Source organism: Hylobates moloch, unplaced genomic scaffold, assembly GCF_009828535.3.
Source record: "Hylobates moloch isolate HMO894 unplaced genomic scaffold, HMol_V3 SCAFFOLD_17, whole genome shotgun sequence".
Taxonomy (NCBI): domain Eukaryota; kingdom Metazoa; phylum Chordata; class Mammalia; order Primates; family Hylobatidae; genus Hylobates; species Hylobates moloch.
This window is the reverse complement of record NW_026652292.1, coordinates 70,062,914-70,090,245: the sequence shown is the minus strand read 5'-3', so window position 1 is coordinate 70,090,245 and position 27,332 is coordinate 70,062,914. Positions and strand designations below refer to the sequence as shown.

The window sequence follows — 27,332 nt, the reverse complement described above, 5'->3', positions numbered from 1 at the left end:
CACATTTGACATTCCTATCAAATCATGACATAATTCTTAAAAATTAAAAATAGCCAGAGAAAATATTTTCTGCATCCATGTTTGTCGTTTTACTAAATATTTCATTATCCTACAACTAACAGAAAAAATTATCCCACATAACAACTCTAACTATTTAGATGATATAAGTCTACCTAATATTCCAAATAGCTTCATTCAAAAAAATATCTAACAGCTTATTTTAAAAGTACTATACGTGGCCAGGCACGGTGGCTCAAGCCTGTAATCCCAGCACTTTGGGAGGCCGAGACGGGTGGATCACCTGAGGTCAGGAGTTCGAGACCAGCCTGACCAACACGGTGAAACCCTGTCTCTACTAAAAATACAAAAAATTAGCCGGGCATGGTGGCAGGCGCCTGTAATCACAGCTACTCGGGAGGCTGAGGCAGGAGAATCGCTTGAACCTGGAAGGTGGAGGTTGCAGTGATCCAAGATCGTGCCACTGAGCTACAGCCTAGGCGAGAGTAAAACCCCGTCTCGAAAAAAAAAAAAAGTGCTATACGTTATTGTAATGAATAAAATTGCTTTTAAATCAGACTCACAATTTAAATCAGACATAAAGTCATAAACAGAAAATTTTTAAAAATTATGTGAATTTGGAAGCTAATATTCCCCTGGGTCGGGTATGGTGGCTCACGTCTGCAATTACAGCACTTTGGGAGGCCGAGGCAGGTGGATCACTAGAGGTCAGGAGTTCGAGACCAGCCTGATCAACATGGTGAAACCCCAACTCTACTAAAAATACAAAATTAGCCAGGTGTGGTGGTGCACGCCTGTAATCCCAGCTACTTGGAAGGCTGAAGCAGGAGAATTGCTTGAACTTGGGAGGCAGAGGTTGCAGTGACCCAATATCACGCCATTGCGCTCTTGCCTGGGCAACATGAGCGAAACTCTGTCTCAAAAAAAAAAAAGAAAAAAACCTCACCTAGCAGAAATTGTTTTAATTCAGTCACAGAAAAAATGTATGCTATATTAGTTGTATTTAACCCATAACTGCATTATATGTTGATGAAAAGAAAATTTTCTTTAACTGTTCACATGTGAAAGTAACTTACTATAATGATATTAATATGAAACTGTGATTCAGAGAATGTGGCATTACCAATCAAATAAAGATAGGTCAAAGACAAAAACAGATTCACAATTATTTTGAGCCATCACCAAAATGGAGCCATAATGGTATATCACCCTTAAATTTTATAGAATTTATTCTGTATTTTAAAAATAGTCATATAATTATTATTAAACATAATTATTTAAAGCAGTTTTGAAAGCTAATTTAATTTTTAACTTTTAATTCTGAAAAACAGTCAAAAGCAGAAAGAACTAATATAATGAATCCCCATGTATCTATCACTTACCTTCAATAATTATCAATATTTTGTCAATCTTTTTGCATCCCCTCCCACAAATATGTTTTCCTAATTTTTAATTATAGACATCATTATAATTTACCCATGAACTTTAGCATTGCTAGTTTTCCAAAAATATATACCACCAACACATCATCTAACTATAAAATCTACTTTTTGATCGACCTCTCAGAGTTTCTCTCTCTGGCCTTGCTCATTAATGTAAATGAATATTCATCTAGAAAAATACATGAAAATATTTTAAAAACCCATTTACCTACCTCTGGCCCAATGAACAGGGTAAAGATGTTTCCAAAGCGATCCAGTTTTTGTCAGCTGAGACCATTTCATGCTTACTTGACTGCATCGACATAACTCTTGAGGATTAAGATAGCTGAAAATTGACAGCATTACCTCAGGAGGAAGATGGGTTATACCTGTGGAGTGTTCTGACACTTCTGCTTCTGAAATAAAAAAGAAAAACTTTACCAGTAAAGGCTAAAGAGCAAATGCAATAAGAAATTACAATTACATTTCTATAAACACAATCCAGTGCCTGAAGTCAATTCCTTCCTGCTTGCAAGATGTGAAAATGAAATAACATGTATTAGAGGTAACATGGGGATGTTAAACTTGTCAAGAACCAATAGGGTTAAACTATCATGGCCCAAATCATACTTCATCAGAGGGAGCTACAATAATGAACACAGAATTAACTTCCTCTTACAAAGGCATCACAGAAAAAACAATACTCACTTTGTAACATTAAGTAGCATCACTTAAAAAAGGAACCAAACAGGTTATACGGCTTTAAATCAACAAGTATAGAGTCAGCCAGATTATGAGACCTCCAAAGCGTTTTTAATGACACACACAAATCTCATGACCTTTTCCATTTATGCATTATGACTCCTGTCAATAATCTTCCTTATAGTCCCTCTCTGATTTTCACATTTCATACAAGAGGTCTGCGAAATCTGACTGCCTTAACCTAGAGGTGCTTTAAACTACTTCAATTATTTATGTCACAGGTGAGATGACAAAATGTAAGTATTTCTGATATTGTTTCACATTGATAAGGAATCTTTTGTCAGCAACTATTGCAGGAAGTACTTATGGATGTATAAACCTATAATGTATTATTTCAGTAATAATTTCCAAAATGAAAATGAAAATGAGGTGTTACAATAAAAAATATAAAAGATTCATCATTGGCCGGGCGCAGTGGCTCACGCTTGTAATCCCAGCACTTTGGGAGGCCGAGGCGGGCGGATCATGAGGTCAGGAGATCGAGACCACGGTGAAACCCCGTCTCTACTAAACAAATACAAAAAATTAGCCGGGCGTGGTGGTGGGCGCCTGTAGTCCCAGCTACTCAGAGAGGCTGAGGCAGGAGAATGGCATGAACCTGGGAGGCGGAGCTTGCAGCAAGCTGAGATTGCGCCACTGCACTCCAGCCTGGGTGACAGAGCAAGACTCCGTCAAAAAAAAAAAAAAAAAAAAAGATTCATCATTAAAGTCCTATGAAGAATTTGAGTACTTCATATATCTGATTTGTTTCACAAAGCAACTTAAATATAGAAATGCTATGATCACATTCTTTAAACTACCACTTTTAAAATGCCAAATATTTTAAATATAATACAGCTACAATTTGCTTTGAAGGAGTGGGAAAATAAAATGTAATAAGTGTGATGCTTTTAAATCCCATGTTATAATTACAATTAAACCAGATACAACAAGTCTTAGCTGGGTATCTAAAGCACAAGTTACATTTCAGAGTAAGGCATACAAGCTTTATGGGATTAATTATAGCTTAACTTGTAAAATTATTTTAGTTTCAACATGCATTTCACCTACTTTGTTAAATAAAAATAAAAGGACCAATTTCAAAAAACTCCAAGCTATTTTAACAGAAATCCCACTGCTGCCACTAATCTTGAAGAAGCAAAGCTACTGAACATAAATAATTACTGAGGAAGTAGTTTTTTTTTTTTTTAAAAAAGGCAGCATGTTTTTATTTGCATTTCTCGTTTGTATTCTCAGAGTAACAATACAGAAAAACTCTGCCTCTAGTACTCATTCCTCTGAATATTACTGGATACAAGCTGAAAAAATGATACATAGGAAAGGATGAAAATAACCTATAAACATAATTAATTTTGAAAACCAATGAAAAAACACAAGGAAAGAGAAAAGCAGCCACTTTGGTCAATAAAGCTCAGGAAGCAGGATGATATGGCAAAAGCGCTCTGTGTAATGGTAGTTTTCAACAATTTTGACTGATCAATTTTGAGCGGGCCAGTGCTCTGTACTGGTAGTTTTCAATAATTTTGATTCATTCATATATAAATTTATTCAAGAAACACTACACTGAATATGTCCCAAATATATGTTAAATTATCATACACAACACTAAATTCTAAAATGAGAACCATCGTCTTCAATTAAATTGATACATGAAAATAACACCTTTAACTGACCACAGTGCAGGCCTAACTTGAATTATTTCTCAACCAAAATCTACAGTTCATATCAGTAAGATGTCAATGACCTTATAACTAATAAATTGTTCTTTATATATATGAATCTCACCTTCATCTGACTTTTCATCCACGGAATATTTAAAAAACTTCTGTCGCTCTTCAGCATGATTCCATAGGCTAAGACCTCTAAGGAGTTCTGCAGTATCCTTCTGAGAGCAGTGTTGTGCAATCACTTTCTTTTTAATATCCTTAAGCTCTTCATAGGTAAAATATTCCATTAACATGGGCTGAAAAACCTGAATTAAACAAAATATTCATGAGGAAAGATGCTTAATTCGTGTTGATTTACTCTACACCCTTTTAAATTATTAATGGCTCGAATGTCGTATTACGACCATATATCTCAAAAAGATACAAATTTTAGTTGTTACCACTGAGTTAGTTTATCTAAAAATTGCAGAGAAGAGTATATCAAGAAGATCCTGGCCAGGCACGGTGGCTAACGCCTGTAATCCCAGCACTTTGGGAAGCCGAGGCGGGTAGGTCACCTGAGGTCGGGAGTTCGAGACCAACCTGACCAACATAGAGAAACGTCATCTCTACTAAAAATACAAAAGTAGCCGGGTGTGGTGGTGCATGCCTATAATCCCAGCTACTCGAGAGACTGAGGCAGGAGAATCGCTTGCACCCGGGAGGCAGAGGTTGCGGCGAGCCGATATCGCACCATTGCACTCTAGCCTGGGCAACAAGAGCAACACTCTGTCTCAAAAAAAATAAATAAATAAAATAAATCCTTCTTGTTATGGTTCCCCAGCTAGTAAATCAATCCAAAACAATTTTAAAGCATGAGGACCAGAAGGCTTTCCTTCATAGAATTTGTCAAACACTCTTAATCATTCTGTTAGATGTTTAGGTCAGTTAACTGCCTTCTGGTACTAGAGTAACTGAACTCTACTCAGACAGAGCCTCTGGCTCACATGATAGTACCCAGTGTACCGGAACCATAAAAGTCAGAACTCTACTGAGACACCTAACTTTTCAATATTGTTTCTGGATTTTGGAAATGTTCCCTCAAATCATTATTTTACAACAGTGGTTCCTACAAGAATTATCTATGGAGATTTCTTCTGCTAAACAGATGCTTAGTCTCAACCTCCAATTTACAGAATTAAATCTTTAGAGGTTGGAAACAAGGCTTTTTTTGTTTTGTTTTCACTTCCACAGATAATTGTAATGGATATCATACAGTTAAAAAACACTGGTCAGTCTAGAAATTCAGTGGTTTCAACACTGGCTGTATATTACAACGAGTTGGGGGCCCTGAAAAAATACCCAGGTCAATGCATGTCCTCTGATTTAACTCTGATGTAATTTGTCTGGAAAGGGCTTAAAATACTGTTGGGGTTTCTTTTGTTTGTTTAAATATCAATTTGATTATAAGGTGAAGCTATAGTTGAGAATCACTATAATAACTGATTTACAGCTGAACAGGTATTCAGTTCCTCATAAAATAATTTATCTATTTCTTACTCTGATATTCACCCCGTATTAGAGACAGAAGAAAAAGGGAAAACGTTTTGCCCATTCATTCAATGATACCCTAATACATGTATAGTAAGTAGGCTTAAGATAATAAATGTTTTTGTTTGTTTGGAGACACGGTCTTGCTCTGTCACCCAGGCTGAAGTGCCATGGCGCAATCATGGCTCACTGCAGTCTCAACCTCTTGGGCTCAAGCAATCCTCTCACTTCAAGCTCCCAAGCAGCTGAGATGACAGGCACATGCCACCATGCCCAGCTGATTTTTTTAATTTTTAGCAGAGACGAGGTCTTGCTATTTTTCCCAGGCTGGTCTTGAACTCGTGAGCTCAAGCAATCCTCTCTCCTGCCTTAGCTTCCCCAGTGCTGGGATTATAGACATGAACCACCACGCTCAGCCAAGACTAATAAATTTAAAGTCACCATTTAAATACTAAAGTACACTACTGAAAAAAAAAAAAAAAAAAACATGAAAAAATCTTTAAACATAGCATGAAAAAGTAAAAAAATATTTAAAAGTTTAAAGAATCCTCTAAAGGTTCTGAAAAGACATTAGGGTAGCATAAATTATTAACATTTAAGACAGAGCCATTTACAAAAAAGAAAATTAATATTTCCTGAGTAAATTAATTAAATCATCTATTCAATGAAAAGCAACAACCTTTCTGAGAAAACAAAACAAATGTTTTTTTTTTCCTTGGGTTTTCTTTTTTCCCAAAAAGAACTGGGTTCTTCTCTCCATCAACCAGATACATCTTCCTATGCATTATTTTGAAGAGTCTCTAAAGCAAAATAGTATTTTAAGAATGTTATAAATCTAAATCACAAGAGGGAAAAATTATGCTTACCTCCTCTTCCTCTTTCATGTGAGGAAGAAAATCTCTTGTAAAAGCCTCCAATCTCTCTTTCAGTTGTTTTGCATAATTTAGCTGTTCATATTCATTCTGGAAACCAAAAAAAAAAAATATTTTTATAAAAGTTTTGCTTCATTAATTATGTCTGGTTCCAGGAAGCTAGTTTAAAATGTGACATAAAACCTCCGGAAAAAAAATAGACAAATTGCAAAGTGGTCTCTGTACTTTTAGCATAAAAGGTATCTGTAAAACAGTAAGCTTTGAATTACTTTAGTAATGTATGTAACCCCATATTTTAAAAATATCATAAAAAGTCTAAAAATAGCAAGTATCTGCCCATAACTTTTATTGATTTGATTTCTAATTATACATTTATATAATTTCTATATGTCAGTTCTCTTAATATATCTCCAAGCCTAATGGACTGTATCATTACAGAATCCCTTTATGGTCATCTAGTGTCTCCTCCACTAAAAAATTCAGAATATAGTTGACCCTTGAACAACACAGGTTTGAACTGTGCAAGTTCACTTAAATACTGATTTTCTTCTGCCTCTCCCACCCCTGCAACAGCAAGACCAACCCCACCTCTTCTTCCTCCTCAGCCTACTCAATGTGAAGACAATGAGGATAAAGGCATTTATGATGATCCACTTCCACTAAATAGTGAATATGTTTTTTTCTTCCATATGATGTTCTTAGCAACATTTTCTTTTCTCTAGCTTACCTTATTGTAAGAATCCAGTATACATATTTTACATATAATATATGAAATAATTGTTAATCGACTGTTTTATGTTATCAGTAAGGCTTCCAGTCAACAGTAGTAGGCTATAAGTAAAGTTTTGAGAGATTCAAAAGTTATACATGGATTTTCAACAGCACAGGGTGTTGGCAACCCTAATCCCCATGTTGTTCAAGGGTCAACTGTACCTGTTAACATTATCCTGCCAGGCACAGTGGCTCACGCCTGTAATCCCACCACTTTGGGAGGCAGAGGCAGGCAGATCACCTGAGGTCAGGAGTTCAAGACCAGCCAGCCCAACGTGGCGAAACCCTGTCTCTACTAAAAACACGAAAATTAGCCAGGTGTAATGATGGGCACCTGTAATCCCAGCTATTCAAGAGGCTGAAGCACAGAGAACTGCCTGAACCTGGGAAAAGGAGGTTGCGGTGAGCCGAGATTGCACCACTGCACCTCAGCATGGGTGACAGAGCAAGACTCAAATTATTGATGTAAGGTCACATATATCAACACTTCTAAAGGCAAGGTGAGCCGAGATTGATTGCACCACTGCACCTCAGCATGGGTGACAGAGCAAGACTCTGTCTCAAAAAAAAAAAAAAAAAAAGAAATTATTTGATGTAAGGTCATATATATCAACACTTCTAAAGGCAAGGTGCTCACTATATCTTGAAGTAACTCATTCTAATTCTGGGCAATTCTAAGGAGCTATAAAGTTCCTCCTCATAACCTAAAATCACATTTCCCCACTTCTATATCAGCCCTCTCAAAGCATGTGGAAAATTTATAAAATAATGAAAACTTTTTTTTTTTTTTTTGAGACAAGCCTTGCTCTGTTGCCCAGGCTGGAATGCAGTGGTGCAATCTCAGCTCACTGCAACCTCAGGTTCAAGCGATTCTTCCACCTCAGCCTCCTGAGTAGCTGGGACTACAGGTGCACATCGCAACTCCCAGCTAATTTTTTTGGTATTTTTAGTAGAGATGGGGTTTCACCACATTGGCCAGGCTGGTCTCAAACTCCTTACCTCAAGTGATCTACCCGCCTCAGCCTCCCAAAGTGCTGGAATTACAGGGATGAGCCACCATGCCCAGCCTATGAAAACTTCTAAAATATGAAAATATTTTATCTCTGTTAAGTCTTCTCTGGTCTCTTTTTCCAGAACTAATTTATTCAACTGCTTCCCAATATTCAATCTAATGTCCTGTTCTCTCAATGATTTTACACATTTTCCCTAAGCATATCCACATGGCTTCCATTCCTACCTATATGCTAATAATAACTATCAAATTTGCTTTTTCATACTGGGTCACTCTTCTGACCATGAAACCCATCTTTACCACCTTCTATTAATAAATGCCCATCTGGATTACACAAGCAGTTCAAACCTAATCTGTCAAGAATGAATCTTTTTATTTCCTGACCCTCTTCTATATACTCTAGAAAGTCAGGCTGAATCCTCACTTTTATTTCTTTCCTCTTCTTTCCTCCTCCCTGTAAGTATAATCACTACATTCTACCAATTTTATTTCCTATATAATTCTCAAGTCTGATCCCCTCCCCTTTATTTCAACTAGTCATGACTTTAGTTCAGATTTATTGAAGGTATATTCATGTGGCAATACATAATATGATACAAAATTCGAAGAATATAAAAGAATATTCAATAAAGTAAATCTCCCTTCTATTAATATTACTATCTAGTACCCTACCCCAACCAAACCTCCCACACCTCCCCACCAAGTAGCTACTAAGTATTCTTCCAGAAACTATTAGAATAATTTTTTAATAATGGTCTTCCTCCTTTAGTCTTTTCTTTATCTTTAATTCATCCTCCCTAAGCTGTAGAACAGCCTTTCCAGAACATAAATCTCCAGGTGAAGAGCGCATGGTGGCTTAACAGAGTTGTAACTTAAGCTTACGCTTCACCAAGCCAGAAGGGAAATAAACTAAGATCAAATTTCAAAATCCTATAATATATAAATGTAATTAAGAAGAAAGTCTCTCTGCATCATTATCCTAAACTATACCCAGAAGTATCTTTAGCTCACTGCAACCTCCGCCTCCCAGGTTCAAGCAATTCTCCTGCCTCAGCTGGGATTACAGGTGCCTGCCACTATGTCTGGCTAATTTTTATATTTTTAGTAGAGACAGGTTTTCACTATGTTGGCCAGGCTGGTCTAGAACTCCTGACCTCAAGTAATCCACTAGCCTCGGCCTCCCAAAGTGCTGGGACTACAGGTGTGAGCCACCGCACACTGCACCTGGCTGGTATTCAATTCTAAAACAAGTAAAATTTATAAAATTAAAGTGTTTATTCATTCTACGTAATAATTATACCCTTGGTCACCATTAACTGGATAGCTTTCCTTTAAGAATTCAGCAAATGTTAACAGAATGTAAAAATTTTATAATTAAAACTTCAACTTACAAAAGCAGCTTTCAGACTTGGTGAGTAGCATTCATTACAAAATTTTATTAAACAGTAATAAAGAGGTAACTGACAAAGACTCTCACCAAACCTGAGTCAGGCTCCTCTGGGCCCTCTTCTCAACTTAGGCCTGACCTTATACTCTGTTCTTGTCCGGCTTAGTCCAGTTTCAGCAAAAATCCTGCTGAATTGGTTTAGTGAAAATCTCTCAGCCTTAGTATCTGATCTGCATCTACATCTGATCAAACTACTGATCCTTCAATATGTTATTATCCTCCTGCCTTCAGCAAGAATTTTATAGTTAGTCTAGCAAGAATCCCCTTGGCCTTGATGTTTCCTCAGTAGTTTTCCATCCACTCTTCCCACTTTGCCCCTTGGATATAAATCCCTACTTGTCCTTACTGTATTCAGTGTTGGGCCTGATCTCTCTCTATTACTGCAAACTCCCCACTGCAGTAGTTCTTTTTAAATAGTCTTCCTTGCCATTTTTAACAAGTGACAAAATAATTTTTTTCAACATTACATCCTTTACTATAAAACAGTGACAAGTTTTGCCAATGACATACCAGAAGATGGCACAAGTTTTGACAGCTGAATATCCATTTTTGCAACTTACCTTAACGTTCTTCAGTCCCTTTTCAAAGAGACTAAGCATCTCAGAGAGTTTATTGTCAGAATGTACATTATAAATGGTCTGGCTGCGTTGTTGAAGCAAACCAATAATGTATTCATTTTCAATCTGCTCATGCATTTTGAACTCCTTGAAAGTAGCATACAAAGACTGCAGAAGAGCACGGAAATCGTTGTTGTTGGAAAAATTGGTTTTAGAAAGCTGAATAAAAATTTAAAAAGAAAAGTGTAATAAATACGTGCAAATATGCACAAATAAAAAATATTCAAATACATCCCTATTCACTTTTGCACACAGCATACTTCCTTTACACTTGGTTAAAGTACAAATAAAAGAAATTCATAAATTAACAAGTTATAATGGTATAATAAAAAGTGCACTAGGCCAGGAAGATGTTGGTTTGCATTCTGGAGGGCTTGGTGATACAGAAAAATGATATGTGCGCAAATCACAGTTTCTTTAAATAGAAGAGATTAAACCAGGCCCCTTCTAAACCTAAAATTTCATTACTCTATATGTATGCTAAATACAGGCAGGCAGAAATTTTAAAGAGGGAAACTTGATTAGGTTAAATACAACAGACAGGTAGATGAAAGGGGAAAAGCTACTAACACCATACCTCCTAGACTTGCTTTCTGAAGTATCTAGTATTCCTAAAATGGAATATAATCTAAGCTGTCTTATTACCTGTTATCAGCAGGAATGACAGTCTGATGACAGACCATCAAAACAGATGACATACAAGCTCCTAAAACAAAATTATTCCTACTATACATAACAGAATTAACTATCTTCTATAAAAAGTAGTGTGGATTATGCATTTTAAGAGTCATAGTGTACCCGTTATAAAGTCAGATTCTCTAGGATGGGATACCAGTTCTACCATTATTTAACTGTGTAACCCTGGGTAAGTTACTTTTCTTTCTTTCTTTTTTTTTTGAAACGGAGTCTTGCTTTGTCGCCCAGGCTAGAGTGCAGTGGCATGATCTCAGCTCACTGCAGACTCTGCCTCCTGGGTTCAAGCGATTCTCCTGCCTCAGCCTCCCAAGTAGCTGGGATTACAGGTGCTCGCCACCACGCCCGGCTAATTTTTGTATTTTTTAGCAGAGACGGGGTTTCACCATCTTCACCAGGCTGGTCTTGAACTCCTGACCTCATGATCCACCCACCTCGGCCTCCCAAAGCTGGGATTACAGGCATGAGCTACCACGCCTGGCCTACTTTTCTTTATGTGTTAGTTTAATCTTGATGTTAAATGGATATAATAAAACATCTGTATTTCACATGGTTGTTGGTACTCAATAAACATTAGCTATTATCATTTTGAAAATTAAATATTCATTTTTTATAAATTCATACATTTTTTACTCTATACAAATATTTACTGAGTAGCTATTATGAGGTAGGCACTGTTCTTTGGTACCTGGAATATATCAATGAACAAAACAAAGATTTCTTGCCTTTATGGAGTTTCAATTCCAGTGAAGGTAAATAAGACAATGAACAGTTAACTGCAATACACAAGTAAATAATCTAGAGCAAGAATTGGCAACTTTTCTATAAAAGGACAGATAACAAATATTTTAACTTTTGCAGGCCATGTGGTCTGTAGCAATTATTTACCTCAGCAGTTGTACCACAAAAGTAGTCATAGACAATATGTAAATGAATGACTGTAGCTGTATTTCCATAAAACTTTATAAACACTGAAATTCAAATTTCATATAATTTTTCACATGTCACAAAATACTATTCTTCTTTTGATTTTTTCCAACTATTTAAAAATGTGAAAGTGATGCTTGGCTCTTAAGCCACACAAAAAACACAAGTAGGACAGATTTGGTTAAATACATATTATAGATTTTTTTTAAATCATAAGAAACGCCCCACAAGATTACAATAAAATCCATTAGTGCCTAATCTCTGCAAATACTATCATGTATCATTTTTTGGGAAAAAAAAAGGCAAACTTAAAAATAGCCTTAGTAGAAGCAGAGTACAAATCAAAAGAAACCCTTAATGCTAGATATTATTTTTTATTATTATTATACTTTAAGTTTTAGGTACATATGCACAACGTGCAGGTTTGTTACATATGTATACATGTGCCATGTTGGTGTGCTGCACCCATTAACCCGTCATCTAACATAAGGTATATCTCCCAATGCTATCCCTCCCCCCTCCCCCCACCCCACAACAGGCCCCGGTGTGTGATGTTCCCCTTCCCACATCCATGTGTTCTCATTGTTCAATTCCCACCTATGAGTGAGAACATGCGGTGTTTGGTTTTTTTGTCTTTGCAATAGTTTGCTGAGAATGATGGTTTCCAGCTTCTAGATATTAGTTTTTTAATGGCAAAAAGTAAACACCATCAGCTTCCGTGGGGATGCAGAAACCACAGATTCAACCAACTGTGGATTGAAAAAGGCTGAGCATGGTGGCTCACACCTGTAATCCCAGCACTTTGAGAGGCTGAGGTGAGTGGATTACCTGAGTCAGGAGTTCAAGACCAGCCTGACCAACATGGCAAAACCCCATCTCTACTAAAAACACAAAAATTAGCAGGGAGTGGTGGTGTGTACCTGTAGTCCCAGCTACTCGGGAGGCTGAGACAGGAGAATCACTTGAACCCAAGAGGCAGAGGTTGCAGTGAACCGAGATCATGCCACTGCACTCCAGCCTGGGCGACAAAGCAAGACACCGTCTCAAAAAAAAAAAAAAGAAAATATTGAAAAAAATAAAAATTAAAAATAACAATAAAAAACAATATAACAACTACATACATAGCATTTTCACTGTATTATGTATTATAAGTAATCTAAAGATGATTTAAAGCGTATGGGAAGATATGTGTAAGTTACATGCAAATACTATGCTATTTTATCTAAGGGACTTGAGCATCTATGGAGTTTGGTATCCATGGGTGTCCTGAAAACAATCTCCCACAAAATAGGAAGATACCAAGGGAAGACTGTAATGCCCTAACATGAGTTAAGAAAAATAGTATCTTAAAAGACATACAGGGAATTTTGCATATATTCTCATTAGACTATTAGAAATTCTTTTAGATCTAATAACACATTAAGGTAAAGATTAGTTTCATGCCACAAACTGACAGTCAAATTAACTATAGTAACTATATAAAGAGACTCAAATTACAGATAGAATCTATATCCAGCTAATCTAGCACAGTAGTTAAAAGCACTGACTCTAGGGCAAGATTGCCTAGGGGTAAATCCATTCTACCAGCAAGTCATTACATTTCTTTGTACCTCAGTTTCTTCATCTGTAAAACAGGGCTAATAACATTAACTACCTCATAGAGTTCTTGTGAGAATTTTTTTGAGACAGGGTCTTGCTCTGTCGCCCAGGCTGCAGTGCAGTGGCATGATCATAGCTCACTGCAACCTCAAACTCCTGGGCTCAAGTGATCCTCCTGCTGGCCTCAGCCTTCCAAATAGCTGGAACTACAGGTGTGGTGCGCACCACACCCAGTTACTTTTTTATTTTTTAGAGACCGGGTCTCACTATGTTGGCCAAGCTGGTCTTAAAGTCCTGGCTTCAAGCGACCCTCCTGACTCAGCATCCTGAGTTGCTGAGATTATAGGCACAAGCCACTGCACCTGGCTACCTGTGATAATTTAATAAGTTAATATAAAGAACACAGAATGTAAGCCCTACCTAGGCATCTGTAAGCCTTATTTAGTAGGCTTTTCTGTTATTAATTCTGTATTCAGACCAAAATAAAATATCATTAGAAAGAAACTGGTACAGCCATTATGGAAAACAGTATGGAAATTCCTCAAAAAATTAAAAATGTAATTTTCATAAGTTCCAGCAATCCCATTCCTGAGTATATGTTCAAAGTAAATAAAATTAGGATCTCTAAGAGATATCTGCACTCCCATGTTCAATGCAGCATTATTCATAATAGCCAAGATATGAAGCCAACCTGAGTGCTTGTCCACAAATGAGTAAAGAAAATGTGATATATATAATAAAATATTATTCAGTCATAAAAAAGGAAATCCTGTCATTTGCAACAACATAGATGAACCTGGAAAACAGCTAAGTGAAATAAGCCACATACAGAGAGATAAATAATGTATGATCTCACTATATATGGAATCTAAAGTAGAACTCATAGAAGCAGAGAGTATGAAAGGTGGTTGTCAGGGGGCAGGGGATGGAGAAAATGGGGAGATGCTGAACAAAGAACACTAACTTTCAGTTCTAAGATGAGTATGTTCTGGGGATATAAGGTATAGTATGGTGACTATAGCTAATAATACTGTATTATGTACTTGAAATTTGCTGAGAGTACATCCTATGTGTCCTTACCACTCCCATACAAAGGGTAATCATTTGTGGTGATGGATGTGTTAATTTGATTTTGGTAATCATTATACAATGTACATGTATATCAAACCATTGCATTGTACACCTTGAATATATACAATTTTTATTTGTCAATTATACCTCAATAAAGCTGGGAAAAAATGATCAACAGATCAAGTTAAATTCTTGGTGGAGGATACAAAATATTTTGTACAACAGGTTGAAGAAATAAGATTTCTATCTATATTAAATCCTCAACATGTTTGTTGATTTGATGAAGTGAAAACAAAGCCAAAAAAAAAAAAAAAAAAAGAGCAACAGAGAGAAAAGTCCTTAAAGATACTACCCAACTCAGTTTTTCTCCACATGCAAAGTGCAAATGTTTTTAACCTGGTACCTAAAGTTAGTAAATTTAGCAGGTAGAAGAATAACTAGGGCCAGGCACGGTGGTTCACGCCTGTAATCCCAGCACTTTGGGAGGCCGAGGCAGGTGGATCACGAGGTCAAAAGATCTAGGCCAACATGGTGAAACCCCATTTCTGCTAACCTCTACTAAAACTACAAAAATTAGCTGGGTGTGGTTGGCAGACACCTGTAGTCCCAGCTACTCAGGAGGCTGAAGCAGAAGAATCGCTTGAATCCAGGAGGCAGAGGTTGCAGTGAGCCAAGATCACACCACTGCACTCCAGCCTGGAGACAGAGCGAGACTACATCTCAAAAAAAAAAAAAAAAAAGAATAAACAGAATATACACAATTTAACTTTTTTGAAATCTGTTTATATAAATAGTTTTTAAAATTGTTTGCCTTCACATATAGACTTTATGGAGAAAAAAAACCTGGACACTAATAATTTCTAGGACATACGGAAGCCAATGATGTGTGAGAAATTACTGTAGTGTTTTTATATATTTAATTCTTAAAACAATCTAAAAAGTAGATATTAAAATCCTCATTTTACAGACTAACAGAGGCTCAGGAAGAAGATTTACCCCACATCGTACAACTAGAGAACAACAAAACCGAGACCAAGTCCCTAAAACTCTAACACCTACGACTTTTCTACCTACACAATGTTAGTCCCATTAATAAAGCTATCTTTTCAGATCCAAGAGAGTAAATTGTCAGAAAGAACACTTGCTCTAAAGCAACAGTTCTCACCAAGGCAGTAATTTTGCCACCCCACTACCCATCCCCCAGAGATAAAAGGCAAGATCTGGAGCCAGTTTTGGTTGTCACCACTGGAAATGTACTACTGACACCTAGTGGATAAAACCCAGAGATGTGGCTAAACATCCTACAACGCACAGGACAGCCCCCATAAAAAAGAAATCACCTGCCTCAAAATGTCAATAATGCTCTGGTTAAGAAATGTTGCTCTAGAAAACCGTTTTTCAAATACTGTTAACCATGACCTTTAGTATGAAATATAGTGCAATCCAGATTCACACGCATCACAAACACTTCAAACAAATTTCAGGGAACAGTATTTCCCTCTCTAATCTGTGATGTACTCTAATATTTACTTTTCGGTTTAAATTTTTAATGCTTTTTGGACCCACAAAAGAGATTTATGACCTACTACTAATAGGTCACAGAACACATTTTGAAGAGCACTCTTCTACAGTAAAATATAAAGGTTCCTAGTGACCTATAAAGTTATATACTCTGAAGCCTCACAAATTGAAGAACTTATATATATAAAAGGACACAGATAATTAACAAATAGTAACATGATATCTTCCACATTTTAAAAGGATTTATAACTGCCTTTTTTTTTTTTTTTGGAGACAGAGTCTCACTCTGTCGCCCAGGCTGGAGTGCAATGACGTGATCTCAGCTCACTGAAACCTCTGCCTCCCGATTCTAGCAATTCTGCCTTAGCCTCCTGAGTAGCTGGGATTACAGGACCCCACCACCATGCCCAGCTAATTTTTGTATTTTTTGTAGAGATGAGGTTTCACCATCCTGGCCAGGCTGGTCTTGAACTGCTGACCTCATGATCCACCCGCCTCGGCCTCCCAAAGTGCTGGGATACAGGCGTGAGCCACTGCACCCAATCTACAACTGACTTTCTGTCTCATTCTACAGTGATAAATCAAGTATTACAGCCTGGTTTCAAACTGATTCTCAAAAGTGGTATGTCACTTAAAGACGATACAGTACATTCAAAAATAGATAAGAAAACGGCATAACAAAAACACATATATTATTCCCCCCAAATACATTTTTACTTTGTCTACTCACTCAGACAATGCTTTAATTTAATCAAGGGAGACTTATACTCAGTGAAGAAACCTTAGTAAGTATCCGATCAAATTTACAGATGGAAAAAATGATGACCCACAGGTAAACTGTTTTGCATAAAATCACAGAGCTACCAATATGTAGCAGAACTAGTAAGGTAATGCAAAACCCATGGGCTTCCGAAGGCAAAAAAAATCCTAAGATTAAAATTCAGGCTCTACTAAATACTAGTTGAATGAGTTGGGTAAGTTACTTAACCACTAAGACTGTTTCCTCAACTTTAAATGAAGGATAATATTTGGCTTACGTAGTTCGTGAAGATTAAAAGAAACAATGTAGACATGTAGTAAGAACTCATTAAATTCCCTTTTCCTTCTTCCACAGGTCTCAATTCAATATTTTCTCCACTAAGCCAATCTTCTCAAATGCCAGTCAATAAATTGTTACAGGTATGCAGAAAAATGGGGGAGGGGGGAAGGAAAACTGACCATAAAGCTATATTCACTCATTTTTTTAAAAAAGAATATATTCAAATTACTCTAAGTTTCTTCCCACTTGAGTTTTGGGTCATAAAATGTCCTATGTGTATAAATAAATGTATAAATAAATTAAATTCTTTAATAAAAGTAAACAGCACTTTTAATACCCTTACCTGAAAAATTTGGGCACGCCTTAAGGCCTCCACCACTTGAGTTTTTAATAACTGGTTTATATATAAGCCTGGGAATCTCTGAACGAACCACATCCTGACAACCACAGCCTACTCTTCTCTCAGAAATCAAAGAGACCACTCCTGACACTTTAATGTGGAGCTGACCATGTAACTCCCTTTGCTCCCACTATACCCTATTTGGATTTCCATCCTAGCATAGATGTTATTACATACTGGACTGTAAACTTTTTGAGAGTAGAGACCACATGTCACATTGCCAACGTCTTTCTGTAGTACAAGCTACTACAGAGTAGACGGTAGAAACTCCAATGCTCACTGACAGAATTAATGGAGTTAATCTTGGAGAACTGGAGAAAAGACTGAGAAATTGAAGTAAAATGGAAAAAGGATGTCATTCAATATAAATATTTACTAACATCATTCCAGTTTGAAAGGTCAGTAAATTAGCAGGAGATTTCTTAGCAGATTGCTCCCAAAAAAGTAAGAAACTACTATGATTTAATATGAAGAAAATTAAACTAGGAATCCTAACAATGACTTGGGTTTCCATCTGAATCTACCACTAGCTGCTTATGTAACCTTGGCCTAGCTAATCTAGGCCTCTAAGTCCCCAGCTATAAAACAGAAATACCTTGTCTTTACATAACTCAAAGCACTGTTGCCTGAATAACAAAGGTGAAAAACCTTTCCATAAAACTTTTTACACATGTAAAAAGAAATCCATGGGCAAATTACTAAATCGGGTATTGTATAGCAATATTTAAAATGGTCTAAGACATACATCGGTCAGCTTTTGAAAATTTATTTTCTCATCCTATTCACCTTTATACCTAAAAAGTAAGTAGACTAAGATAACTTTGGAATACATTATACTAACTGGCTTAAGCATATAAGTGGTTTACTTGATGCTAGTAAATAAATGGATGCTTCTAAAATACATTGTACTTGAGAAGTTCAATATTGAAAATAGTAACTGCCTTCTTTATAATAACTGGGGATTCAGAGCCCAAATTTGTACAGTGAAATAACTATTTTGTACCTTTTTAGTTTGAGCATAAAAACTAGTTCTCATTTTGTATAGCTTTATTGTAAACTGTTTGGTGGGATATCCTTGGTCTATACAACCAACGGATAACAGCAAAACGTGAGACGATAAATGAATAAAAACAAACAAGGTACTCTTCCTTTAATTCCTTTAAGATTACTGAACCATTACAAAATACTTATTTTCCACTCTAGCTCCCAAAGGACATCCTAAGAGAGATTTCCACTGGCTATCAGTATCGAGAAGAAATCCGGATGTAAAATTCCTATGCAGTTTTTTTTTTTTTCCCTAAATCGCCTCGGTCTCAGTTCAGAAAATTGGACTTTTAATCTTCGTGATAAACATATACAACAATCTCATTAACTATATCTAATTAATTCAGAATTAGTAATAATTTTGACTTACACTATGTCAAATTGAAAATGCTTTATTAAACTAGTTATGCAAGTGGGAACATTACTGAAAAGACTCTTCTTACTTGACTCAGGTATTTTGTAAAAAAGCAACTGCATTTTCAAAATCTGTTCAAATACTCTCAACCACCAGGAAGAGACACAGAAAAAGAGTGACTAACTTCTTGAAAATTTTAAAATAAGGCTGGTTAGCCTTGGTCTGCAAGTAAATTAAATTGTGATTCTTCATTTTGGGAGGTCACAATCATCTGGAAATCGACGAAAGCTACCAACCCCCTAGGAAAATGGACACATGCACAAAATTTTCCATATAATTTCAGGTGATCCTAGGCTACCTCTCTACAGTCTAAACTGGAGAGAAAACCTTGGATTCTGTTAGTCTTCACTTCCACTTTCGATTTTTGAGACCAATTTTTTTTTCTTTCCTGCTACTAAAGAATGGTGTCTGAATGAACCATATTCAAAAGCCAGAGAGGATAAAAACATTACAATACTGCTAACTAAAAAATTCAGGGATATACCCTTCTGCTTAATGGCTTAACCATTCCTCATGCTTCTCCTAGATGAGTGGTTCGCACCCTCAGCTGCATACTGCACTCAAATGGAGAGCTTTAATCATTTATACCTGATGTCTGGGTGAAATCCTAATTTTAGTGACCTAGACATCAGGAATTCTAATAGTTTTTAGGTTAAGGCTAATAAGCAACCAAGGTTGCAAACCATTGTCCTAGACAGTCCTGGTGTTTCCAACGACATGTGAACTGGGTATTTCTAAATTTTCAGAATGGAGGGAGGGAGAAGATGGAGTGCTAAGATTTGAAATTCAACGTCACTGCTTTAAATTGCTGGTCTTGAGTGTGGCCTAGCAGTGAATACCCTGGGCATCCTCCAATCGCCTGGCTGAGCTATGAAACACTCCTCTTTTCTGTAGACAATGGTTCTGTATAATACTATGCAATTTCTGAGAATTCCTAAAAGTTGATTTCTGTGCTTAAACAGTAGTCATTTGAATGCTTTAGCTGGATCATTTCCACAAGAAACGGGACTGCCTGAGGTTTGCAAATATCCATGACTTTCCCCAACATAAACTGACGAATACGTGGAATGTTAATATTGTTTTAAAATCATTAGCAAAGGGCCCTGAACCATCTCCACAAAAGTGCCTCTTCAGCTTATGCTGCACCAATTATGAGCCCAAAATGGTTCTCACAGTTAAACCAACTTTTCCCGAGGCCCCCTTTATTCGAGCTCATGTAAAGAAATCCAAGAGAAGGCCGGGCACGGTGGCTCACGCCTGTAATCCCAGCACTTTGGGAGGCTGAGGCGGGCGGATCACCTGAGGTCGGGAGTTCCAGACCAGCCTGACCCACATGGAGAAACTCCGTCTCTACTAAAAATACAAAATTAGCTGGGCGTGGTGGCGCATGCCTGTAAACTCAGCTACTCGGGAGCCTGAGGCAGGAGAATCACTTGAACCCAGGAAGCGGGGGTTGCGGTGAGCCGAGATTGTGCCATTGCACTCCAGCCTGGGCAAGAACGAAACTCCGTCTAAAAAAAAAAAAAAAAAAAAAAAAAAAATCCAAGAGAAAATTGCTGTCTTATAACAAAATCTACATCCAGTAAGTGTTCAGGGCAATAAAAGTTGCAAGGAAAACGATAACGACACATGAAGAGTGAAGGTTCTTCAGTTCTAAACTTGGCTTTTCTCCCAAATCAAACCAGTGAAGAAAGCTGGGGGTAAAAGGAACCGTGTAGCTGGGAGACGCTGCAGTTCCAGCCAGGAAGCCAGCGAGAGGTTCAGAGGATGGGTGGGTGTCTGCACGGAGAGCCCCGAATAGGCCCGGGGGAGTGACGGGGGACGGGAACAACTACTCGGTGCAGATGGGAGTCCACCGCAGGTGGCCCGCCGGGGCACCCAGGGCTTCGAGGAGGTAGGGCCGCTCTCCTGAGAGGCAGCAGCGGGAGTCCCAGGGCGGTGGGGCCGGCCCGAGGGCGGCCAGTGACGCCGGTAGCGCCCCTCCTCAGCCGCCAGGCCCTCGGCAGGGGACGCCGCCCGCCCCGAGAGCACGTCCGAGGCGGCGGCCAGGCGGGGAGGCCGGCTCTGCGAGGACCCCGCAACGGGCGCGGAGGCTGCGGGAGCGGGCGGCGCTGACAGCTGCGCAGGCGGCTACTCGCGCGGCGACGGCACGGGGCTACGGGCGCGGCGCAGGCCAGGCCGCCCCAGGAACCCAGCCCGCTCCCCATCGCCGCCCACACCGCCCACAGCGGGAGGCTTGGCGCTCCGTTACCTTGTCACAGTAGAGCCCCACCAGCTGCTTCATCCGCCAGTGTGGGGCGGTGAAGACGTCCACTTCTTCAGGGAAGGGCGCCATCGCCACTGCCTCAGCAGCCGCGGCCGCCGCCTCTCCATAGACACCCTCGCCGCGGGGCAGAGGCGGCGCGCCCCCTTGCGCATGCGCCCGCCCCGTCGGCGCGCGCGCCCGGTCCGCTTGGCAGGCGGGGACGCGGGGGCGCGCAGGCCGCCGCCATGCGGTCCCTGCTGCCCACGTGACCGGGCGCGCGCACAGGCTCGCGGCTTCTGCTTGCCGCCCCCGCTCTTTTCGTTTCTTGTCGTTTTCATATGCGGCAGAAAGAACCCAAACCTTTTCCCTGTTTCTTTCACTACATGAAAGCACAGTATCTGAGGGTAGGGGAAAGTCGTTTCAGTGGCGCTCTCGGCGCTTCTCCCGTTGCTGCCCTGCCCACCAGGCCTTGAGGAGAGGCAGCCAAGCACAATGGCCGCGGTCGGGGCCGCGAGCTCTGCCTGTGCCCAGGCCCCGACGCCTGCTTGGCCTGGGTGATCAATGCGTCTGGCTGGCACCTCCAGAGCTGCCCTTCGCCTCCCTGCAATTGGTCCGTGCCAGACTTTTCCTGGGGCCGAGCGCACACCACCCCGCCCGCCAGTCAAAGGCCGGGCCTGGCTCCCGCCCAGCTGTGGGTGAACCAGCGCTGCGGGCTCTGAGAGCTTCGGTCCCGGCCGGCCGCCCACAGCGGGCGCGGGGCGTGGGTGCGAGGGGCGGGGCAGAGACCGCGAGAGAGAGGCCTGGTGAAATTCGGGAGACTCAACGTGGGGGAAAAACAGTATCTGGGGATCCAGGTGCGGAAATGCACCTCAAGTGCAGGAACGCGGGTCAGGGATAGGCCCGACGGGCCTTGGGGGTGGGGAGAAGGGTGAATAATGGAAGGTTAGTGCGGGAAAGAACCTTGGTACAAATCCCGCCATTTTAAGCGGAGGTTCGGAGAGAAAACAAGGTCCCTAACCCAGGGAAATGTCTCTCTCTTCCCCATAAATCGCCTGGCCCTTGCCACAGACCTCCTGGAAACCCTGTTCTCTGCTCACGCCGGTCAGTCTTAGATTGGTTGGCTGGAGTATTGCTGGACAGATAGAGAAATAGGAGAAAACAGGGAAGCCTGAGAACCTTGGGAGGAATTGTTATTTGCTTAATGGCCAGAACCTCCCGGAGGGCAAGAACCAGATATGCTGTGTTCACCCTTGTTCTCTATTACCTATCACAGTTGCAAGACAACATGGGGATCAGTAAATAGTCAACAAATAATGGAGTAGAAGGAGGTGAGAAAGAACTTTGCAGTGGAAAGCACCCTATTTAGTTCTAATCTTATATTACTATATGCTATTACAGACAGTGTGAACAGTGGTTAAACCACAGACTCTGGAAATGAAGTTAAGATTCCTGGTTTTGCCAGACACTAGCTGTACAACCGTTAACAAGCTATATGACTTCTTTGTGCCTCAGTTTGCTCTTACATGAAATGAGGCTAATAATACCTACCTCAGAATCTTTATGAGGATTTATATATTTGAAGCACTTATAACAGTACCGTCTGTAAGCTAGTAATACTTTTTCAAAGCAACTCTATGAGGTAGTGCTGCAGGAAATTAAGTCTTCAAGACATTCTAGTAATTGCCTAGGGTCCCACAAATTAGTAAGTGAAAAATCTGGTCATATAAATCTGGATCTGACAATACCCCCACAGTCATTGCATTAGTTGGGATACAGAGATGGCTTATTCACAGTCTGTCTTAAGAAGCAGGAATAATGCTTAAGAAATAGAATAATAAAATCTTTGATAAAGACTCATTTCTCTCTTCCTCCTTCTCCCTTTCACCCTGTTTCTCGCTCTCTTTCTCTGTTCTTTCCCCAGGACTTTGCCTCTGTATTTTTTAATAACCCCCAGAGAGCATTTTCTTATTTACCCTCTATTTCTTTACCTCATGCTAATCTTTCACTCCAGCTATCTTGGAATGCAGAATCAGACCTCAGGTGAACCAGTTATATAGAGAAATGAGCTCCATGAGAACATGCACTTTGTTTTATCCACAGCACTTAGAATGATGTCTGTCATAAAGTGAGTATTCAGTAAATATGTTGGAAAAAAAATGAGAATAGTTCATAGCACTGTGTAATTTCTTCATTTTTACTAACATTTAATATGCTATGTTGTCTTCTCTAATCAACTGTTTGTGCTGTTCACTAGTGTATCCATCTCTAGAACCAGACACATTAAAAAGGTATTTGGCAACAACAACAAAAAAAGTCCATCCACACAGTTTCACTGTAACTCAGATTTGAAGCTCTATAATCAGCTGAAAAGTAATAACAGCCACTTTGGACACTGGCCATTTCAAGGAATTTGTTTTAGATGACAAAATGAAAGAAATAAAGTGATTTTAAAAATAAGCCCTGTGAGTAATTTTTCCCATGGAAAGCTATTAACATTAGCTCCATATGCTGAATTATGTAGCAATTAATCACCTGATATATCCAAAATAAATGACTGACCTATACTGAACTTTAGCTCTAGAGAGGTCGTTGATCAATGTAGTATCATTACCACAGGTTACTGCAACTACAGCAGATTGGAAGGGTTATTAAGGCCAAGGTTGTCACTTTACCCCTCTGTGAGAACTTTTTGGGTATATGACAGCAGATAATTCCAACGACGGTCTAGCAATTAACCACCACAGGAAGTCTGAATAAGGCATGTGAACAGAGCAGTGAAAACCCACATTGTAGAATGACTGGTAGAATTGGTCGTTTGTCTTACTTACTCTCATTCTCTCTCTGGCAACCTAAAAATATAACTTATTCTGTTATCAATAGGCCTCTTCTATAGTAGTTTCCAAGCCTAATTTTGAGAACCCTGGAAAGGGTTATTGGCCAGGGGAGGTCAATTCTAAGGCATTTCACTCCGTTTATTTGAGTATGTGACACAGCACTTTCCCCAATAGGGGATTAGTTGTGAAAACAAGCAATGAAAGAATGTTTACATTTTGACCCATTTGGAATCATAGTCCTCACTCAGTACCAGAGTTGATCCTTACTGTCCATCAAAATAGTCAATCAACAACTGCTGCAGCAGGCTGATTTAGGAATTGCTGTGGTTTGAATGTTTGTCCTTTCTAAAACTCATGCCGAAACTTAATCCCAATAAGGCAGTATTAAGAAGTGGGGCCTTGGCCGGGCGCGGTGGCTCACGCTTGTAATCCCAGCACTTTGGGAGGCCGAGGCGGGCGGATCATGAGGTCAGGAGATCGAGACCACGGTGAAACCCCGTCTCTACTAAAAAAATACAAAAAATTAGCCGGGCGTGGTGGTGGGCGCCTGTAGTCCCAGCTACTCGGAGAGGCTGAGGCAGAAGAATGGCATGAACCTGGGAGGCGGAGCTTGCAGTGAGCTGAGATTGCGCCACTGCACTCCAGCTTGGGCGACAGAGCAAGACTCCGTCTCAAAAAAAAAAGAAGTGGGGCCTTTAAGAGGTGATTGGGTCATGAAAGTTTTGCCCTCATGAATGGCTTAATTCATTCATGGATTAAAGGATTCATGGGTTATCATAGGAATGGGACTGGTGGCTTTACAAGAGGAAGAAAGACCTGTGCCAGCATGCTCAGTCCCTCGCCATGTGATGTCCTGCACTGCCTTGGGACTCTGCAGAGTCGCCACCAGAAAAAAGGCCCTCATCAGATGCAGCCCCTCGACCATAGACTTCTCAGCCCCACACCGTAAGAAATAAATTCCTTTTCTTTATAAATTACCCAGTTTCCGGTATTCTGTTATAAGCAATAGAAAACAGACTAAGACAGGCACATATAGGATGGTGTCTTAATCTACTTTCTAGATAGCCACAGAGGGCTTTCTGGTGGAAGTGGCCCTTAAGCTCCGCATTAAATATTAAGAAAAATTATCCATCTGGGACTCCAGAGACTTAATTTTTTCATATTCAGCATTAAATTGGACACCCACTATGCAGCAGGAGCTTGAGACATAAAGTTGAATAAATCCAGATTACTGTTCTTGGAAATCTCCCAGCTTTTGAATTCAAAGTTTCATACTATCCACCCCATCCTGAATCAGCTGCAGTGATCGATGTTTCTTCCTCATTAATTCCAGTCCCTCCTGTGCTTTAACTAAATAATATATTTAATGACAAAAAATCAGAAGAATGCCATAAATGGAAGGGTACCCAGTAAAATAATTAATTTCTTAGCAATTGTAGGTACCTGACATTATGTAATAATGTTTATCTACATTCCCTGAACAAGTAGTAGGCATACATAGTAGGCATAAAATATTTCTTGCTGCATGAATGAGAATTTGAAGTTTTTACAAACCAAAATACTCCTGTTATTCAGTAATATACATATATGGTTTTTAAGAAAAACTAATCCAAACAAGCTATATTTAAAGTCCTTCTTACTTTCAACAATTGTTACCCTCCTTTAAAGGGTTCTCATTTTGACCCCATAAGCAAAAATTGATTCCTAAACTGGGTACTGGGTGAGATTCAGTTCTGGGAACCTCTTTACTCAGATTTCCAGTTCCTTCTACCAGGAGAATGGGAGCTGCACCACAAACTACGTCAACTGTCCAAATATAGAGTAGTCCCATTCCTTAGATCTCCTTTTGAAGAGAAGTTTAGATAATTCTAAAATCATAGTTTCTTTCATTTTAAATCTGGAGATATAATGTGTATAGTGGTCCATAAAGTTTCCTTGCAAAATTTTCAGACAGAAAAGAGCCTTCCATTTCCCAAATATACCTTTATGTCACCTACCTTGTGTCATTTACCTCTTAGTAAATATTGCCAAGTGAACACCAAAATCTTGATTTTCAATCAGAGGCTCTATTATGGGCTGACTTGTAGGGAGAAAGAATGGTCCCATGTGTATGGCCTGAGGGAAAGGTGGCTACTCTCAGGGACAACTTGACTCAGCTGTTTGCACCATGTAGTGAGAAAGTATCACAAGTTTCTGGAATGGAAAGAAATGATAAGCTTCCTGTAAAGTGTCAGAGTTACATTCATTGTAATGATGAAATCTGGCAGGCAGTTGCTTAATCCCTGCCTACAGAGAGGGAAAAAAAAGTATTAGGAAAGTATCAGTTCTGTTTTCTTCCTCCCTACACCTGACTTTTTTTTTTTTTTTTTTTTTAAAGAGGGTTTCACTCTGTCACCCAGGCTGGAGTGCAGTGGCACAAACATAGCTTACTGCATCCTCAAACTCCTAGGCTCAAATGATCCTCCTTTCTCAGCTCCAGAATAGCTAAGACTACAGGCCCGTGCCACCTCACCAGGCTAATTTTTTATTTTTATTTTTTGTGGAGGTGCGGTCTCATGATGTTGCCTAGGCTGATCTTGAACTCCTAGCCTCAAGCAGTCCTCCCACATGGCCTCCCAAAGCACTGGGATTACAGGCATGAGCCGCCGCACCCAGCCCCGACGTTGTTTTAAAAACTCAAAACAGAGTACAAAAAAATCCCCAATTACACAAGACACCTCCTAAAAAATTTAAATGCTGAGAGCTACCTAGAAATAGAGATGTCATGTATACATCTCATTTGTGTTCACTGACTAATAGCCTGGCTAATACATGAAACATTGATTTGAACTCTAATCCCACTTCTCACTACCTACCTACCCACAAGATCTAGGGCAAATCACTTGGCCATTCTGTAGCTTTCATTTCCTCAACTGTGGAGACTTGGTTTGGGACACTTTTGAGTGATAAAAGGTGCTAAATTATTAATACATATTAATTAATCTACAACACGTGTAAAAAGGACACTCCGAGGCTGACTTGTTAAGGGAAATCCGTCACCAGTCGTCCAGATAAGTCAGTCTAGAGTTAGGTGGCCTGGCACAGTGGCTCACGCCTGTAATCCCAACACTTTGGGAGGCCGAGGTGGGCAGATCATTTCAGGTCAGAAGTTTGAAACCAACCTGGGCAACATGGCGAAACTCCATCTCTACTAAAAATACAAAAATTAGCCGGGCATGGTGGCACACGCCTGTAGTACCAGCTACTGGAAAGGCTGAGGCAGAGGAGGTTGCAATCGACACTGACCACCTGAGACAGACAAACTAGTTAGGTAACCTTTAACGAATCATTATTTTATTTGTGTAACCAATTTAACTGTGATTAGTTCCATTCACTTTCCCTAAAATGTCTCTACCAAGATGATTCTTTGGACTACTATAGGTGTTTC

The 27,332-nt window shown here is 39.4% G+C and overlaps 1 protein-coding gene across 2 annotated transcripts in view; it reads right to left on the bottom strand.

Moving 5' to 3' along the window:
* Positions 1 to 21,235, bottom strand: part of FBXL5 (F-box and leucine rich repeat protein 5) — a 50,891-nt gene extending 29,656 nt beyond the window's left edge. Inside the window, exons 1-5 of one of the 2 annotated variants that reach the window (XM_032135873.2) lie at positions 21,078 to 21,235; positions 10,061 to 10,276; positions 6,265 to 6,360; positions 3,987 to 4,173; positions 1,673 to 1,855 (exon numbers count right to left, since the gene is read on the bottom strand). In XM_032135873.2, the coding sequence (XP_031991764.1) occupies positions 1,673 to 1,855; positions 3,987 to 4,173; positions 6,265 to 6,360; positions 10,061 to 10,276; positions 21,078 to 21,161 (766 nt within the window). In that variant the 5' untranslated portion in view covers positions 21,162 to 21,235. The remainder of the gene's footprint in view (positions 1 to 1,672; positions 1,856 to 3,986; positions 4,174 to 6,264; positions 6,361 to 10,060; positions 10,277 to 21,077) is intronic. The other variant, XM_032135874.2, reaches the window with a different exon arrangement.
* Positions 21,236 to 27,332: the final 6,097 nt, after the last annotated feature.